The sequence below is a fragment of the Dromiciops gliroides genome, chromosome 4, assembly GCF_019393635.1.
Source record: "Dromiciops gliroides isolate mDroGli1 chromosome 4, mDroGli1.pri, whole genome shotgun sequence".
Classification (NCBI taxonomy): Eukaryota; Metazoa; Chordata; class Mammalia; order Microbiotheria; family Microbiotheriidae; genus Dromiciops; species Dromiciops gliroides.
In genome coordinates, this window is record NC_057864.1 from 403,056,961 (window position 1) to 403,077,842 (window position 20,882).

Consider the following 20,882-nt stretch of genomic DNA (forward strand, 5'->3'; position numbering starts at 1 on the left):
AAGCAACTGTTTCCTTAATGAATTTATATTCTAATAGGGGTAACACAACCCATGTAAGGAAGTGATTGTCAGGGATGTAAGTTACAGTAGGCAATGAGAGACTGAGCAGTTCCTTAGGGAAACAGATTGTCACACTTTCTCCAGTAGCAATAATAGCATTGATCTTAATATTTTCACCAGAACAAGAGTAAGATTCAGAAAAGGGCAAGAGTGGAAGGAGAGGCAGTATGCCATCTGTGTCAGGGTAGATGATTGTTATTAAGATGCCCATAATCTGTAGACCTTGGTTTTCTGGTGAATGCCTTGATAGACTGTAAAAGTCACTGAAGGTAGAATTAACACTGAATCTTCTTTTCCGCATAATAGATTATACTAAAATGGGAGGTTTCTAGCAGTAGAATCAAATGTATTTTCTTTTTAACCAGGAAAAAACATTAAAATAAAGGAACAATCTTTAGAGCTGGGGGAAGGGAAATTTTGGCTATGAACACTCACTCATCTTCCCAGATAACATAGTGGATAGAGCTCAGATTTGTGATGAGGAAAAACTAAGTTTGAATCCAAACTTGGGAAAATCATTAAAACAAACTACCAGCTTCAGCTCCCCCATCTACAAAATGGGAGTAATAGCACCTACTTCACAAGTTTGTTTTGAAGATTAAATTAGATAAAATGTCCAGTGCTTTATAAACCTTAAAGTACTATAAAAAGAACTATTTTTTTATTTTTATTTTTTTTAGTGAGGCAATTGGGGTTAAGGGTCACACAGCTAGTAAGTGTTAAGTGTCTGAGGCCAGATAGAACTATTATTTTTTAATATTAAAAGTATTTTTCCAGTTACATGTAAAGATAGTTTTCAACATTTGTTTTTATAAGATTTTGAGTTCCAAATTTTTCTCCCTCCTTCCCTTCCCTCCCCTGTCCCCAAGACAGAAAGCAATCTGATATAGGTTATATATGTACAATCACATTAAACATATTTCTACATTAGTCAAGCTGTGAAAGAAGAATCAGAACAAAAGGAAAAAAACTCAAAAAAGAAAAAAGCACAAAAAGGTAAAAACAGTATGGTTCAATCTACATTCAGATTCCATAGTTTTTTTCCTTTTTTTCTTTTTCTTTTTTTTTTTTCTGGATGTGGAGAGCCTTTTCCATTGAGTCCATTGTAAATGTCCTGGATCATTGTATTGCTGAGAAGAGCTAAGTCTATCACAGTTGATCATCATACAATGTTGCTGTCATACTGTGTACAATGTTCTCCAAGAGCTATTATTAACTGAAGATATTATGCAGGAAAAGGGTAAAGGATGTCACCAGGGAAACTTATGACTAGAAAAACAGTGATCACTGAGAGTGACCTGATGACAAGGTAGCCTGGGTTAGTATCCACGCTACGTCTTGTGACATACAAGAATGATCCCAACATGCTAGGATGGAGGCTATCTTGTGGCAGGTCATGAGTCTTAGAGGCCAGGCAGGTCTAGATGAGTGGCTACCTGCATCCTTGAAATGAGAGGAATACTTTGAGTACTAGAGCATGCTCTGGAATAGCAGGGCCAAAAAAGGAGAAAAATACTATTAATACCAGTTCTGTTAATTGTCATCACTCATTATTTTCTTCGTTATTAGAAAGTGAATAATCTTTTCTGTGCTTAAACAAAAACTCTGTCCATAACAACTCCATTTTCATCATTTTTTATTCAGTTTGTTGACCAAATTATACAACTCACTTGACCCATTCATCTGTTAAAATCCTAGTTTCCTAAAGCGATGACTCTATCCAGGACGAAAAGTGGTCATGCATCATGGAATTCCAGTGTGAAAGAGTCTAAAGCCTCATGCAATGACCTTGTACTCTCCACTGGACATCTTGTCAATTATTTGGCTGGAAAATGTACTGTGTCCCTTAGATACTCCTGCTAAATGACGTTAGCCAAGTAAAGAATACTAGTAGGTTTTGGTGGTCTTCAAGAAAGATGGCGTTAGGGGGCAGCTAGGTGGTGCAGTGGATAAAGCACAGGCCCTGGATTCAGGAGGACCTCAGTTCTAATCCGGCCTCAGACACTGGACACTTACTAGCGGTGTGACCCTGGGCAAGTCACTTAACCCTCATTGCCCCACAAAAAAAAAAAAAAGAAAAGAAAAGAAAGAAAGATGGCTTTAGGGGCAACTAGGTGGCACAGTGGATAGAGCACCAGCCCTGGAGTTAAAAGGACCTGAGTCCAAATCTAGTCCTAGACACTTACTACCTGTGTGACCCTGGGCAAGGGAGGGAGAGAGAGAGAGGGAAAAAGGAGAGATGCAAAAAAAAAGAAAAAAATGGAAAGAGAAGGAGACAGAGAGAAGATGATGGCTTTATAATAGATATATTTCAAAATGAGACAAAAACTTGGACCAAGTTACAATTATCCTCATTTTATGGATGAGGAAACTGAGGGTTAATAATTTGTCCATGGCCAAAGGCCTAGGAAGAAGCTAAGCTGCCATGAACTCTGATCTTCTAACTTCAAGTCCAAAGAGAAAAGACCAAGGCCAGAGGGGTTAAGTAATTTATCCAAAGTCACAGCCAGTTACTGGCAAAGGTGGAGCTAGAACCTGTAACAGTAAATTTTACCTCTTTTCTTGGAAAGTTGACTTCTAATCATTAATACAGCTGCTTTTCCAAGACACACACTGACTCATATTCCAAAAGGCATAATTAAACTCTAGGTAAACAATTTACGCCTCTGCCCTGGGGAGAGGAAGAAAAGTTAAACTAAACAGAAACTGAATATCTACACCAGATTTCAGGGGTGGGTTTTGTGTGTGTGTGTGTGTCATTTCCTAGCTGAGTCTCCGAACTATAGCCCCAGAGCTCATCAGTGATTCAGGAAAGCTTTCTGGAGTCTTCACTTTACTCTCCACTTACCTCAAGCTATTTGTCTCACTCTGGGTAACTACCTTCTTTTCTCCTACCATTTTCTTTTAAGTCTATTTCATGTGGTAAGAAAGAACAGAGAGGGCGGCTAGGTGGCGCAGTGGATAAAGCACCGGCCCTGGATTCAGGAGTACCTGAGTTCAAATCTGGCCTCAGACACTTGACACTTACTAGCTGTGTGACCCTTGGCAAGTCACCTAACCCCCATTGCCCCGCAAAAAAAAAAAAAAAAAAGAAAGAAAGAAAGAACAGAAAAGGCATTGCTAAGAAGCAATGGTACCTAGAAAATATCAAAATATCCTTGGGGTACCTTGGGATTCATGATAAAAATTCCAAGATGCCCAGGGGACTCGGTGCTGTTGAGAAATATCAGAGAACAACTTCATTTGGGAGCTTGGGAAGGAGGGGAATTCTCTAGGCCATTAGATCTGGCTCATTTTTAACAAAATGTCAAGGAGAAAAACCAGGCAGTTGCTCATGTTTTACCCTCTCATTTCTCTAGATTTTCCTGGGAACTAAAATGAAAGGGATAGGGGGCAGCTAGGTGGCACAGTGGATAGAGCATTGGCCCAGGATTCAGGAGGACCTGAGTTCAAATCCAGTCTCAGACACTTGACACTTACTAACTGTGTGACCCTGGGCAAGTCACTTAACCCTCGTTGCCCCACACACACAAAAAAAAGAAAGAAAAGAAAAGAAAAAGAAAAGATGAAAGGAAGAGATCTTCTTTTCTCTTAAGGATCTTTGGGCCACTTCTGGCCCATCCTTATTGCTTATGTAATTCCTGGGCTGACATGCTCTCTGTGGGTTGGTCTCCCAATGTTCACACATGCTTATAAAGTATATAAGAACTGCCTAGGTTTGAAATACTATTAATTCATCTTGGCTAATCTAGAATTCATGTTTTCTTTGGTTTATTCAAGACTATATCTATATAGGTATATATACATGCACATGTACACACATACATGTATGTATGTATGTATATATATACACATACATATACACATATATTTCTCTTTATTTTTAAAAGGTTATTTAGAGTTATGGTCCATATTGTTTTACAGATTACCCTTCTTAATCTCATCAGAAACCCTAAGGATAGCAAACTACTTGTTTCCATCCAACATTAGTTTGGATATATTATTCAGAACAGTGATCTAGAGACCTCAAAGCTGATTCCCTGGGTTTCAGTCCCAGAGTTCAAACGAAATGTATAACATAAAAGAAAAATAATTGAATAAGCAGCACTTGTAAGGTTTCGAGCTATAAAGGACCAATAATCCCTATCCTCAAAAAACTAACAGTGAACTAGTAATAAAAATAATCCTTCTAATGACAGCATTTACATAGTGTTTTAATGTTTGCAAAACACTTTACAAATATCTTATTTTATCCTCACAAAAGTAGTAATAATTATTCTCATTCTCTCTTGAATGCTCTTATTAATAAATCACTTCATTGGATTCCAGTAAGCATCTATTAATCACCTACTCCATGCCAAGCACTACACTAAGTAAGCATTAAGGTTAAAGACAAAAATGAAACTGCCCTAACCCCACTTATCTTACTTTCTATTGTGTACAGACACATGTGTCTACACACAGTACATATATACATACATTTGCGGGCATGAGTATACATTCATGCATACATTAAATGTATGTGCACCCATACACATGTGTATGTTGTATACATACACACATGTACATGTATGCATTCTGTGCATATAAATGTGTTTGTATGCATACCTATGTGCTGATATATGTAGGTACACCGTGTGCATACATCTATACATGTGTGCATCACTGTGTGTACATAGACATGTGTGCACACATGTGTGTCTATACAACATTATACCTAACTTTGAATAGTGTTCAGTCTATCAAATGGCAATTCAAAATCACCATTCCTCTTGGTACTTTCAGGATGAAATATACAGAGGTAGAAATATTCTCTCCATTCCAGGTCACAAGACCAAGCCACATCATACAAACAAAGACAAAAAAGCAGAATCAGGTCCCCCAGACTTTTAAGTCGAGGGTCATGGTCTCCTTTAGTTTAGGCTAAAGGACTATGGGATAACACAGCAATATAACCATGCCTATAATTATTGTTTTGAAAGGCCTTAAGCTAAAGTCCTCCCTTTAAAAGACATTTCAGCAAGCATCCAACATGAAGGAAAATAAACATTAAATAAATAAGTATCTTACGGCTGGAAATGCAATAGGCCAGTCTGCAGTTGATCTTCCTGAAGAGTTGTTTGTTTATGGGCCAGAGAACAAGCGTAAAGAGCTGGATAGTGTTTATTATCAGCCCGGACACAATGAATATGTAACAAATTATTAAGTGGCACAGGAACTGAGACTTCAGAAACCCAACGAGGTCCATGGTTTTATCTGTGTGCGGAGTAACTTCTTCAGGAGAACTTTTTCAAGGGGAAAACAAAAGACAGCAGCCCAGGTACTCAGGAGGAGATCTACAAAACATGAAACCAAAATTAAATATTAGGAAAATATCACTGGCTCTTTATGGGCTTAAATAGAGTTTGCTTCTGGTTTTGTTCTTTAGAAAGCAGCATTATTTATTTTGGTTTTGAGTGAATTTGCTACTTTTCTAAACAAGCACTTAAAAATATTTATTTCTAATTCACTAAATAAAAAGGGAAGAACTGATCTCAGGGAAAGTCACTAAAAAAAGCTCTGAACTGAACATTGGGAGATGTGATTTCTGGGTAGGGCTACCAAAATAAAAATCTGAAAAGAAGTGAGTGGGATTGAATTAACTCTAACTCAACACATCATTACTCAAAAACTAAACAACTATTAGCCAAGCCCTTCTAACGCCACAGCCAATTGACAACTCTCATGATGTGAGTGAGGCAATACACCCAAAGGGCTACAGTGCTGGACTTGGGAATTGGGAACACCTTGGTTTGAATTCTCTCTGACACTAGTAATATGACCATAGGCAAGTCACTTAACTTCCCTGATCTTCAGTTTCCTCATCTGTTAAATGAGTAAAACAATAACTCTAAGGATATTGATTGGCTCAAGCAATAAACTGGGTAAAGTGCTATGTAATGATTATCATTAGTATTATCATCATTATCATTATTGACCCTAGTTCTAATTTTGACTCTGCCACTCACCAGATCTTGAGCAAATCCATTTAATCTTCCCAGTAGCAGTCTGCCCTCAAGGTCATAGAACCACAGAATTTGGGAGTTGGAAAGGAACCCTGTAGTTATCTATTCCAAGCTATACATGAAAGGCATCTTCACTATGCCATACTAGTCTCTGCTTGAAAACCCCCAGAGAGAGAATGTATAGCCTTTAGAATGAATTAAGAAGAATTTTAAAAATGAGAATAAACAAGCCTGTTTATGTTTACATAGCACCTGTGCCTGGCACTTTCTAAATATTATTTCATTAGATCCTCACAACAGCCCTGGAAATGTTGCTGTTATTATCCTCATTTTACATTTGAGGAAACTGAGGCAGACAGGTTAAGGGACTGGACCAAGGTTATAGCTAATCTTTCCTGGACCCTGTTCTATGAGGTAATCTATGTATCAGTGAAGTCCAAAAAGCAGCTCTGAAGGAAAAAACAAAACAACCCAAACTAAAAAGTTCGTAAGTTAAAAGGACATACACTAAAGAAACTATTTATTAGGGGATATGTGTGTACACACACACACACACACACACACACACACACTCCGAAGTATGTAAGATCTTGTCAAACACCAGCTAAATAAACAAAAAAATTTCAAAGACATGGAAAGGTTTAATCTTGTTTTTTTTTTTTTATTGAGTAGAATTTTATTTTCCAAAATATATGTAAAAACAAATTTTAACATCAATTTTTAAAAAATTTGTTCCAACTTCTCTTGTTTTTTTATTTTTATAAAGGTATGGTGAGAGAAAAGAGGTAAGACAAAGTATATGAGAGTTATAAGAACAAGAGGAAGGAAGTGAAAAAAATAATTGACCTAAGGGAGGAGTAAAGGAAGGAGAGAAAAATAAGCAGGTATGTGAGGGATGGGACGCAGACCAAAATCTAGCCATAGATATAGAGTTGGAAGGCATCTCACAAGCCACCTAGTCCAATCCCCTGACTTAAGAATTGAGAAAACTAAGGAACTTAAGGGATTTGCTCAAAGTCATACACAAAGATGAAACTAGAATCTGGAACTTCAGATTTGACTATTAGATTCCTTCTCTTCTATACCAACAATTCATATTTATTTAGTTCTTTGAGGTTTATCGATGTCCTCTTTCCTGTGAGGTAGATGGCAGATTATCTCCATTCTGCAGATGAGGATAGAGAAGCTCAGAGGTCAAAGTGATTTGCTCAAGGTTATATAGCCGTTATCAGAGCTAGGATTGTAACCCAAGTCTCCCATTTCTGCTACTTACTACGTATCTGAGTTTGGAAAAAAACGCATAACCTTTCTGGTCCTCAATTTCCTCACCTATTAAATAAGAGTTGGCCTAGATATTTTGAAAGTTCTTCTCAGCTCTAAATTTGAAGGCTGACCTGTTTCCTCCACTATGCCATGCAGATCTAAGTATTTCACCAGATACACAGGCTTCTCTAAATCCATCTGTGGACACCAGTTTTTGTTTCTAGTTATTTACTCACCATCTTATGGATTTATGAACAAGGCTAAGTCCTATAAGAAGTGGGAGAAAGGGGCCCTTAATCATTTTACTACTGCCTTCTGAAAGGTTTAAAAAGAGTTATGGGGGCAGCTAGATGGTGCAGTGGTTAAAGCACCGGCCCTGGATTCAGGAGTACCTGAGTTCAAATCCGGCCTCAGACACTTGACACTTACTAGCTGTGTGACCCTGGGCAAGTCATTTAACCCCAATTGCCTCACTAAAAAAAAAAAAAAAAAAGAGTTATGTATGTATACCCACCCAAGCAAAACAGAGACTGAACACCAGTACTGATATGCTATGTGTGTCAGTTAGGGCTAGCTTCACTGTCTAGATTGGACACATGGATGATGTGGGGCAGACAAACTAAAGAAAGCTCACTCTCACTCTCTCGCTCTCAATTTCCATCTCTCTCTCTTTCCATTTCTCCCCCCCCATATATATATATATATATACACACATACATATACATACATACATCTATATGTAACTACGTTTATACACACCCGTGTGTGTATACACACAACACACATGCATTGTGTATGAATGCACACACATACACTGAGAACAGGTAAACAATCATTTAGTCAAATTTCTTTCACTTTTTGATGGAATCTCTGATTATCCACACACCAAGAGTCCATTCCTTGGTACCTGAATCCAGGAAACAATGTGGTCTGAAGAATCATATGTTGGGCTCAAATACAGCCAGAGACCTTCCAAAAACAGTCTTAGCACAGACTTTTCCAGATTTGGAATTTTAAAGGTATTTCATTAAGCTGACAACTGACTATAGCAGAGCCCTTGGCTTTTAAGAGTGATTGATGTTTATTTACAACTTAATAGCAGCTCTGATTTGAAGTTGAATATTCAAAATGTCTAATCATTGTCTTTGATTACTCTCCAGTAGTTTAATGGAAGTCTGATTCTCCACCTTGATTTGGGGAGACTGACATTTCCAGCACTTCTCCAATTTAACCACAGGGAAGTCATGTGATTTGTCAAGGTCATATGCCATGGAAAAGCAGACATCAACACATTCCATTCCAAGGGGTCATATAAGTTACTGTCACAAAAATACAATCACTTATTAAATTAGAGTGTTTTAGAATAGAAATGTGGACTGAGGCAGCAGGAATTTCAGAAGCTATGAAGTCCTTATGCATTTCTAATCTTTGAGCCCTTTTTAACAACCCAAAGAAGTGTCACTAAACCACAAGTCTAACCCTATACCTAGAGACCCTTCATTAAAGTTGCCCAAGCCACATAATAATGGCGCTAATACATCACAACCAAATACCACAGTAGTACCTAGTACACAGCAGGCACTCAATAAGTACTTATTTCTTTCCTTCCTCCTTCCTTCAGGACCTATTCTCAGGAATCCCCTTCTCTCCATATCATTTTGATTCATCAATCAGAAAATGATTGTTGACGTCAGGGAAAAGAATGCAAAAGATCCTTCACTCAAGTTACTCAAGACAAGGTCTGTTATCTAGGTGTGGTTTAATCCCATCAGTCCTTCACCCATCTAGACAAAATAATCTATCTCCATTCCTTTTGTTCCCTTGGATTTGTCCCAGATAAAATATGATGAAGTTTCTCAAGAAAAACTGGACTTTCTGGAGGGGGAGGGGAGAGAAAAGACTGAGAAAGTAATATCTGGGTCCCCCAAGAAATTGATAATTAATTGTTTTCTCACAATCCCTCATCTGATTCAGTGAGAAACGATGGTTTACTCAACAAACAAAACTGATATTACAAATACTTTACAAAGGGTTCTTAACTATGGGACTTGTGATGGTTAACAATGTGAAGGGGAAAAAGGGGGAAAATATTGAGAAAATTGAGAAAAGGAAAAAAAATCTACTGACAAAACTAACCTTTCAGATAGTTGATGTAAAAGGGGAAAGGGAAACAAAAAGGAAATTGTCCTTTCAAGTCCCTGGAATTCTCATCTACTACAGAAGATTCTTGGGACATCATCTTGATTTGACTCCTTTTTGCCCAAGAAATTTTTATGCAAACCTGGGTATAAAGGTATATAAAATAGGTATACAATGCAAACATTTACTACCAAATTTTTTCAACCCTCACATTCAGTTACATGACCCCATATGGAGTCTTGACCCACAGTTTAAGAAGCTTTGCTGTAGGCTATGTAGTATAATAGAGTGCCTTACTTGTGGTCAGATAGGCTTGAGTTCAAATTCTGCCAGAGACATTTAGTAGTTCTAGTGGGAAAGTCATAATCTCGCTATTCATCTGTAAAATGCATATAGTAATAGCATCTACCTCATCAGGATGCTGTTAGGACTAAATGAGATAAAACCACTCTGCAACTGGAATACTGTGTTTAGTATTCCATATTAAAGAGACACATTAACAAGATGTATTATAACCGGGCAGATAGGTGGTGCAGTGGATAAAGCACCAATCCTGGATTCAGGAGGACCTGAGTTCAAATCTAGCCTCAGACACTAGACACTTACTAGCTGTGTAACCCTGGGCAATTCACTTAATCCTCATTGCCCTGTGTCAGGGGCGGGGAAAAGATGTATTATAACCAGAGGGATTTCCCTGGGATAAAAAAGGGTCTGGAAACCCCATTTTAAAGAGAGTCTACCAGTTGGCATTTAGGATGTTTTGACTGGAGTAGAGAAGACTTGGGAAGGGAGACAGTAGTAGATGTTGTCTTTGAATACTATTTCAAGAACTGTCATGTGGGAAAGAGATTGGAGTGAATTCTGTATGGCTCCTGAGAATATAACTACAAACAAGGATGGAAAAAAATCATAGGCAGATTTCAGGCTCAATATAAAGAATGAGCTTCTCAACAATTTAAAAAAAAAAAGAACTAAACTGTAGTACATAGCACCAGTACTTCTGTGTTCCTACTGTCTTTTACTACCAGCAATTTCTTAGGAATTGAATTGGCTTCTAGGGGCCATCACCTCTCCTTCCCAAATAGGCAAATTTGTTGTAGGTGAAATACAGATGTCCTTTTCTTAATACTCCTCCCTTACTCCCTGAAGGGGATACTTTAAGAGTTTTACTAATAACATATCGGAAGAGAAAGATCCAGAGTTTATAGCTGTTCTTTCAGTAAACCTTGGTCCTCGGGAAATCAGACACTTCTTTTTTACCCGGTGACCCCTCTACTTTTCTCGGTCTTGTCCTTAAAGTCTGCCAACCAAATCCTACTTGGGCTATATGTTATATAATTTTCAGAGTGGTGTCAGAGAGTTAGTTGCACAAAGTCACGTGTAGGTAGATGCCTTAGACTCTCTTGTGAATCCACCTCCATAATCCTAGGCCGGGACATAAAGATCCAATCTGACAAGCCTCCGCTCCTTTACTTAAGGAATTCTAGAATCAGAGGATGAGAAGAAAATACAATTTAAAGTCAAAAAGCACCTTTTAAAGTCATCTAGTCCACATCTCCTTCATTTCACAGAGGAGGAACTAGGTCCAGAATGATTAAGTCAGTCACCTCCTTCATCCCAGATCCTTTGGCCACAGACCTGATAGGGAGTCCTAGACACCCCTTCCCCTGAAGAAAAAAAAAAAGAATCTTTCCACTCTGGGCTTCCCAAGATTTGTTCTCTCTCTCTCTCTCTCTCTCTCTCTCTCTCTCTCTCTCTCTCTCTCTCTCTCTCTCTCTCTCTCTCTCCTTCTCCAGGCTTCAGGCTGCAAGACAAGGTCCTTACCTTCTTGGAAGTCTCAGGGCTAAAGCAAATCTACTGGCTATCTGTTATCAGTTGGTCTTGCCCTTACTGATTAAGTAGGCTTCCTTCAGTTAAGTCTACAGTCTTAGACTGATACCTGCTTTTTCTCCTGTGGAAGATGTGTGGCTACATAACTACTTGGTCTACCTAGGCTACCCTGATTGCTTTTCCTCCAAGACTGGCATCACCGGCTTGATTCCCTACCTCACTAACCCTAAATTTCTCTCTTGATTCAACCTCTTATAATGCATCTCCCATAAAATTCTCAGGTTTCTTTCATTCCCATAGTCCTTTGTGCTCTGACAATGAAAATACTCTGGTGTAAATAACAAAGGACAACTGTTATTATTCCACTCTTTTATCTTGCTTTCAGATTACTCAGGTCTCTCCTGGGGGAAGGGAGAGGGAAAATTTTCTAGACTCCAAGTTTCATCGTTTTGAAAAACACTTAATGGACAACAGTATCATAGACAATGCATTTTCCTCAGTCAGGGTTAAGGGCCTACCACTATCACTATCCTGTGCTGGGATCTTGTGCTGCCTATACAGAAAAAGCTCATGAAGAGGGCTAGATGACCAAACGTCAGAGATATTGTAGACAGGATTCCTCCTTAGGTAGAAGACTGGACGGAATGACTTCTGTTTCAAGGAGCCTTTGAATTCACTAACTGTAGATCTTTTTAAACACCAGCTGACAGCACCATCTCCTGCCTTTCTCCTGACTTCTTGAATCACTGTTCAGCTGCCAGAACCCCTGCCCACCCTAACCCTCCATCCCTCACCTTACCAGATGGGTTCTGGGACAATTATCTGGATTTGAAAAACTCTAGAGATGGTTCTGTCCGCGGCCAGCCTTGTAGAAGCTATCATACCATTCTGATTAGAAAACTAACAGTCTTGAAAAGCAGTACACTCATGAAAGATTCACTTGCCGCTCAAGATCTAAGGTCCAAGTATTGCTGATATACAACAATTACCAGTGCTATAGGTAGAAATATTTTTAAAAACCCTGAGACAGAGAAAGAACCAGGAAAGAGATTCACAAAAATGAAGTCTTTAAATAGTAACAGCATCAGGAAGCATATGCACTAATGCTCTCATGAGACATAAGTGGCTTTGAATAGGTGGTTGGGATGAAAGACAAGAGAGATATAATGAAGGTGATACTTCTTCCTCTATATCTCCATATCCCAGCTTTACTGGCCTTTAAGACTCAGCTCAAATCTTAGCTTCCCTTCAAGAGGCATTTCCCATCCCCACTCCACCCCCCATTTCCACTTGTAAAGGCTTCACTTGGATACTACTTTCAATCTAGCATGAGCTCCTTAAGGCAAAAACTGTTTTTGCCTTTCTTTTGTATCCCCAGGACTTAGCACAGTGCCAGACTAGCAGGTTCCTTCACTGTGATTAATACAAAATGGATTAATTAAGCATATTTAAACCCTAAGGAGTCTTTAAGTACAAAGTTTAGATTTTTTAAAAATCAGCTATTCAAGTACAGAATGGAGGAAACTCAAGTAGGCAGCTTGAATAGAAAAAGCTTCAAGAGTTGGTTTTGTTTTTTAGTAAACTATAAAGCCAATGAGGCAACTGAGAGGAAGCAGTCCAAAAAAAATTCTACCCAAGCTGACAATACCTGGATTACTGTTTCCTTCTGAGTGACAGTGTAGGAAGGATATGGACAAACGAGCTAGAAAATCCAGAGAAAAGTGTTCAGGATGGTGGCAAGACTCTAGACCAAGAGTTTGCAAACTTTTTGGTCTCAGAACCCCCTTACACTCTGAAAAATTAAGGACTCCAAAGAGCTTTTGTTAATATCTATCAATATTTACCAAATTAGAAACTGAAGCAGATAAAGTTTTTTAAAAAAATTATTAATTAAATAAAAACAATATAAACCTATTACATTACCATAAATATAATTTTTTTATGAAAAGTAACTATTTTTTCCAAAACAAAGAAAATTTAGTAAGAAGAGAGGCACCGTTTTATACATTTTTTGAAAATCTCTTTGATGTCTAACTTAATACAAGCTATCTAGATTGTCATGTCTGCTTTAGCATTCATTCTTTGTGTTATGCTGTCCTGATTTAAGACTATGAAGAAAATCCATCCTTGCACAGATAGATAGTTGGAAAAGAGAGGAATATTCAAATATTCTAATAGTCAACTAATGCATTATTATGAAAACTACAGTTTTCTTCTAGTTAACTTCAAGGACCCCTTGAAATGGTCTTAACTCCCAGGGTTTGCAGATCACAGTTGAGAATTACTGTTCTAAACCATGATGTGGAAGAGGAGAATGTTGAATTTCAGATGATATTTGGAAGAGAATGGAGAGGGTACTTGGGAGTATAGGGAAAGGTCAGAAACTACAGATGCAAAGTTAATATAATGAGACCCTAGCACCACCACCCCCAAAGTGCAATGAAACATTAAGCATAGTTAAAGTGAGCATTCAGACTGGGAAGCAGCCAAGAATAGTTCTGAAATTGAGAGCTAGCCTGGCAGCAGAGTTCAGAATCTAAGGCACAGAACTCTGCTAAATGGAGGGCAGTGACAGTCATGGGGGCACTATTATGCAAAAGGAACAACCTTGACATCACTCAGGAAAGAAAATTTGCCCTCCCCCACCCCTCCTGCAAATTGGACTAATGCCTTTTATCTTTATAATACAATCAATCCTGGATAAAATCTCTCTCTTTTTACCAACTCCCCTCACCAGTGAACTCTCTCTTTTCTTTTTTCTTTTTTCTTTTTCTTTTTTTTTTTTTTAGTGAGGCAATTGGGGTTAAGTGACTTGCCCAGGGTCACACAGCTAGCAAGTGTTAAGTGTCTGAGGCCGAATTTGAACTCAGGTAGTCCTGACTCCAGGGCCGGTGCTCTATCCACTGCGCCAACTAGCCGCCCCTGAACTCTCTCTTTTCAACAAAGAAAAAAAAATTTTATGAAATAAAGTCATACAGTGGGTCTGACAATGTATACCACCCACAATCTTAATTCTTCAGGAGCTAAAACATCTATCTCTTTCCAAAAGAATGAATTCAGTTAGTGATGCTAACAGAAACAGCTACTTCTCTTGGAACTCTTTTCCCAACAAGCATCAAAAAGGTTCATGTGAAATGAAGAAGTGATTCATTTTGATTCCTACCAGGATTCTCTCAGTCTAAGTTTGAGTCTTGGCTCTATTACTAATGATGTAATTACATATCACTTCTCTAGGTCACTCTCTGGTCATCTATAAAATAAAAGATCATAGGAGCATAGATTTGGGAACTAGAAGAGGCTTTCCAGGCTACTGAGGCCAACCATCTCATTTTTGAAATGAGGAGCAATTAAGTTACTTGCCCAGGGTGACACAGCTACAAGTAGTTTTTGTAGCAATTTGAATTCGGGTCATCCTGACTCCAAATCCAGTACCCTATCAGCTACATCCTGCTCCTTCCTCATTTCTAGACTCCCTTGATAGCTATAACATTCTAGTAGTCTAGGAAAGGCAATACCACATTCTTACACAGCAAGACAACTTTTAAAACAAAAATTAACTGTTTTGGGACAGCTAGGTAGCTCAGTGGATAAAGCACCAACCCTGGATTCAGGAGGACCTGAATTCAAATCCAGCCTCAGACACTTGACACTTACTAGCTGTGTGACCCTGGGTAAGTCACTTAGCCCTCATTGCCCACCCAAAAAATAAAAATGAACTATTTCCTTTACATTTATCCCAATGTTGTATAATCTTCCTCTAAGAACTGTGTGGTTTGAGCATTCTGCTTCCTTTCTGGGTCCCTCAGAGAAAACTTTGAGCTAACCAAATACTGGCTCAAAATATTAATAAGGGGAAGAAAAGGAAAGAATAAGTATTTTTTTTTACGGGGCAGTGGGGTTAAGTGACTTGCCCAAGGTCACACAGCTAGTAAGTGTTAAGTGTCTGAGGCCGGATTTGAACTCAGGAATTCCTGAATCCAGGGCCAGTGCTTTATCCACTGCACCACCTAGCCGCCCCAGTATTTATTTTTAAAAAAGAATAAGTATTTTTATATTGCCTACTAGTATGTGCCAGATATTGTGCTAAGCCCTTTTACAAATACCTCATTTGATCCTCATGACCGCCCAGGTAAGCAGGTGCTGTTAGCATACCCATTTTACATTATAGAAAACTGAGGTTAAGTGATTTATCCAAGGTCACAAAGCTATTAGGTATCTGAAGGCAGTTTCCCTTTCCCACTGCTATCAAATTCAATAGTATGATCACAAAGAATTTGAGAAGTTTTCTTTTAAGTCAGTGTTTCCTGTCAGCCAGATAAAGTCAGGGATTAATCTTCTTTCCTTTGCCGCTGGGCAAAGGAAGTCAACACAGTGTGCCTACTAGGTTTAATAAGTAGGATGCCAATGTTCTAATTTTAGAAGAAACAAATCCCTGATTCTTCCTTAGATTGAATAAATATAGGCCAAGGGTTACAACAAACCAGTAACTTATTTCTGGGCTTGTAAAATTACTCATTTAGTCCGGTTCTCAATTTAGCCAGAAAAAGGTTTTTATTATTAAGAATGAAAAGTGGCAGGACTAAAACGAACTTTTATTATTTCAATAATTGAAGTCAACAAATATTTATTTGCTGGTCCTACTATGTGCAACACCCCCCCGCCAAAAAAAATAAGCTAGGCCGGGTTCAGTGATGGATACAAAGAAGACATATCACTTGCCTTTTTTTTTTTTTTAAGTGATGCAATTGGGGTTAAGCGACTTGCCCAAGGTCACACAGCTAGTAAGTGTTAAGTGTCTGAGGCCAGATTTGAACTCAGGTACTCCTGAATCCAGGGCCGGTGCTCTATCCACTGTGCCACCTAGCTGCCCCTCACTTGCCTTTTAAAAAAGCTTAAATCCATGATTGTACATATATAACCTATCTCAAATTGTTTGCTATCTTGGGGTGGGGAGAGGATAGGGAGGGAGAAAAACTTGCAACTCAAAATCTTACAAAAATGAATGCTGAATGGGGCGGCTAGGTGGCTCAGTGGATAAAGCACCGGCCCTGGATTCAGGAGTTCCTGAGTTCAAATCCGGCCTCAGACACTCGACACTTACTGGCTGTGTGACCCTGGGCAAGTCACTTAACCCCCACTGCCCCACAAAAAAAAATGAAAGCTAGGGGCAGCTAGGTGGCGCAGTGGATAGGGCACCGGCCCTGGAGTCAGGAGTACCTGAGTTCAAATCCGGCCTCAGACACTTAACACTTACCAGCTGTGTGACCCTGGGCAAGTCACTTAACCCCAATTGCCTCACTAAAAAAAAAAAAAAATTAAAAAAAAAATGAATGCTGAAGATCAAAGAAATGAAAATTAAAACAACTCTGAGGTATCACCTGACACATATCAGATTGGCTAATATGACAAAAAAGGAAAATAACAAATGTTGGAAAAGCTGTGGAAAAATTGGAACACTAATGCATTGTTGGTAGAGCTGTGAACTGATCCAACCATTCTGGAGAGCAATTTGGAACTATGCCCAAAGGGCTATGGGACTGTTCATACCCTTTGACCCAGTGGTACCACTGCTAGGTCTATATCCCAAAGAGACCATAGAAAAGGGAAAAGGACCCAAATGTACAAAAATATTTATAGCAGCTCTCTTTGTGGTGCCAAAGAATTGGAAATTGAGGGAATGCCCATCAATAGGGAAATGGCTAAACAAGTTGTGGTATATGAATGTAATGGAATACTAATGTGCTGTAAGAAACGATGAGCAGGAGGAGTTCAGAGAAACCCGAAAGGACTTACATGAACCGATGCTGACTAAGAGAAGAACCAGGAGAACATTGTACACAGTAACAGCAACATTGCATGATGAACGATAGACTTGGCTCTTCTCAGCAGTGCAACAATCCAAAACAGTTTCAAAGAACTCATGATAGAAAATATTCTCAACATCCAGAAAAAAAGAACTGTGGCTTATGAATGCATATTGAACCATAATGTTTCTGCTTTTGGACTGTTTTTTTCCCTTCTTTTTAAAGATTTTTCCCTTGTGTTCTCATTCTTCTTTCACAAGATGACTAATGTAGAAATATGTTTAATGTGATTGTACATGTACAACCTATGTCAGACTGCTTTCCGTCTTGGTGAGGAGGGAGGGAAGGGGGGGGAGAAAAAAAATTGGAACTAAAAACCCAGTGAAAACAAATGTTGAAAACTATCCTTATGTATAACTCAAAAATAATAGAATACTTTTAAAAAATGAATACTGAAAACTAAAAAGAAATACTATTTTTTATTTTTAAAAGCTTAAATTGAGATAAAAGTAGCTAAAGAATAATTCCTAAATAAGATATTCAAGTAAAAAAAAACCCATTTATTAAGTGCCTATTATGTGCCAGATACTGTTTTAAGAGCTAGGGATACAAAAAAAAAAGCAAAAAATTGTCCTGGCTGTCAAGAAGCTCGTGGATTCATAGGGAAGAAAATATGGTAACCAAATATGTTCAGACAAGATATAGACCAGATATGTTGCAGGTAATCAAGAGATAGAAGATATTAGAAAAAAGAGGGACTGGGAAATGCTTCTAGCACAAAGTAGGACTTTATCTGGGATCTAAAGAAAGCCAGGGAAGACAGAAGACAGGAGCCAGAGATGAAGGGAGAATATGAAAGGCAGAATATAAAAATACAGTCAGAGAGATAATTATCATAATGTTCACATTATTAATATGCTGAATAAATTTAGGACAAGATCTATAATAGTTCCTTGGAAGCAAGACTGTTTCATTTCTGTCTTTGCATCCTCTGCACCTGGCATACAGTTGGCACTTAATAAGTGCTTGTTCATTGATTGATATAACACAACTGCCGACTATTGTTCCAGAAGGCTCATGACAAAGTAGGCTACCCATAGGACAAAGGTGAAGGATTCAGGATGCAGCATGAGACATGCAATTTTGGGACCTGGCTAATGTGCAAATTTATTTGACCATGAAATTTGTTACAAAGCCGGGAGGGAGGGAGAAGAGAAAATATATTTTGGTTCATTGAAAAAATAACATTTTATAGCTTGCAAAGCACTTTATTATCTTTATTTGATCCTCAAAACAACTTTGTGAGGCAGATGCTATCATTATCTCTATTTTACAGATGAGGAAATAGAGGCTCAAGGAGATTAAGTGCCTTTATCAGGTTCACACAGCTAAGTGAAGGCCTGTTGATGCAAAGCCAGGTTTCCCTTACAAAGTCTGGTATTCTCTCCATGACAACTTCAGCACTCAATCCATGATCATCTCTCTCTATATGGAGAAGTCACATCTGCTTAGAGAGATCGAAGAAAAAGAAGACCTACTTTGAGTTGGGCCTTGAAAGATGGGTAAAAATCTGAAAGTCATGGGCAGCTAGGTGGCACAGTGGAAAGAGCACCGGCCCTGGAGTCAGGAAGACCGGAGTTCAAATCCGATACTAGCTGTGTGACCTTAGGCAAGTCACTTAACCCCAACTGCCTCACCAAAAAATAAAATAAAATAAAATTTAAAAAATCTGAAAGGCAGACCTAGAAGATGGGATATTCCAGAAAGAATGAAGAGATAAGTAAAATTATTTCAAGTCATATTGAACTAATGCCTGAAACAACCAGTAGACATATTCTCTGGACTGAAAAGTCTTTTGGGACCAGGCTCTAACTACAAAATTACTTCATTCAAATCATTATTATTTGATGGTTTTACGGAAGCCTATGCAAAATTAACCTATTTTAAAATTTTATAATACAGTCATATTGGTCTGCTATCATCCCAGCACAGTACATTCTGTCTGCTAAAACAAACTAAACTCAGAAGATGGCCATAAACCAAACTCAACCTCTTCATTGTCTTCTATAATAAATAACTTCAGCTCCCTCTGTAAAGTCTGATTCCCAGAATAATAAGAGACTTAAATCTACAAAGAACTGAGATTTCTGGTTCACATATAAAAGCTAAGTTGATGACAGAGTAAGGTTAATTCCATAATGCTTTCATCTCTCTCTCCTGAGGAAGTTAGACTTGGGACAGGCAAAGACTCATAATTTACCTACAAAACACAGACAAGTTGGTAGGTTGAAGGTCAATCAACCAGACATATTCTAAGGTTCCCTCTAGATTTATATTTTTGGTTCCCTAAATCTAGGGTATTTTCATCCGATGGAAGGTAGGTTTTCACAGACAAGAGCAGTCTCATCCCATTGTGCGTATATACATATATGTGTTTGTGGGATTTAAGTAGAGTAGCATGGTAGAAAGGGCACTCAATTTGGAGCCAGAAAACCCAAGTTCAACTTCTGTTGGTCACAAATTTTCTGGGGCCTTCCTTATTGATAAAATGAGAGGGTTAGAACCAATAGCTTCCAAGGTTGGTGGCACTGTGCGTAGAATGCTGGGCTTGGAGTCAGGAAGACTCATTTTCCTGAGTTCAAATCCAGTCTTAGACACTAGCTATATGCCCCTGGGCAAGTCACTTAGTCCTATATGCCTCAGTTTCCTCATCTATCAAATGAGCTGGAGAAGGAAATGGCAAACCACTCCAGTATCTCTGCTAAAAAAAAAATCCCAAATGCGGTCACAAAGAGTTGAACATGACTGAAAAATGACTCAGCAAGGTCTCTTTCTATCTCTCTGTTAATGGTCCTATAATTTGGAGCTAGAAGGGACCTAGAGATCAGATCATTCCCTCATTTTTTTTGGGGGGGGGGCAGTGAGGGTTAAGTGACTTGCCCAGGGTCACACAGCTAGTGTCAAGTGTCTGAGGCTGGATTTGAACTCAGGTACTCCTGAGTCCAAGGCCAGTGCTTTATCCACTGTGCCACCTAGGTGCCCCATTCCTTCATTTTAAAGTGTTGGAAACAGAGGGTTAAATAATTTACTCAAGGTTACATAAATAATTTGTTGTACCATGTTATCAAAATGCTTGGTTTTTTCCATGAACTGAAAATAAACTAAATTTAAAAAAAAATTAATAGAGCTAGATTCTGAAGCCCAGTCTTCTAACCCCAATTCTAGCATCCTTTTCCTGTTCTATATAGCCTCTTCTTGTGTACATATAAAAGCACATATGCCTATACACGTATGGGATTGTCCTGAATTTCTGTGCCAGCCACATCCCATTTTTTTCTTTAACCACTGGACTATACAGTACTTTGTTTTTTATTTGGGCTAGACGGAGCACTAATAAACATTCTTGGAATACCTTCCAGCTTTTCCCAGCCAAAATTTGTTCCTCCCTTATGCCAACATATCAAAGTACAGCCACTTGCCCAAGGTCAAGTCACTTATATCCAATTACTCAGACCACTTAAGTGTTTAAATTGGCTTCAAACATAGGTTTGTAAGCAAGTTCTTAGGAATTATGGAAACTTACAGGTCATCTAATGTGGCCATCAGACTAGGCATACTGAAGAAACAGGCAATTAGAAGTACCTACACTCTTAACTACCAATAGTTTATGTGCCAATTTCAAGTAGAATGGAGTGTATTTTCCAAGCTGTATTTTCTGTATGCAGATGCATTATAAAAGAAGTCTGCCAACAATCATGTTGTCAAGTTCTAGAGAAAAGGT

The 20,882-nt window shown here is 38.5% G+C and overlaps 1 protein-coding gene across 1 annotated transcript in view; it reads right to left on the reverse strand.

The window, feature by feature from the left end:
• The window catches only part of AGPAT4 (1-acylglycerol-3-phosphate O-acyltransferase 4), a 179,312-nt gene that overhangs the window by 123,142 nt on the left and 35,288 nt on the right, over positions 1-20,882 (reverse strand). The window contains 1 exon segment of the mRNA XM_043964392.1: positions 5,131-5,396. Within this exon segment, the coding sequence (XP_043820327.1) occupies positions 5,131-5,308 (178 nt within the window). The 5' untranslated portion in view covers positions 5,309-5,396.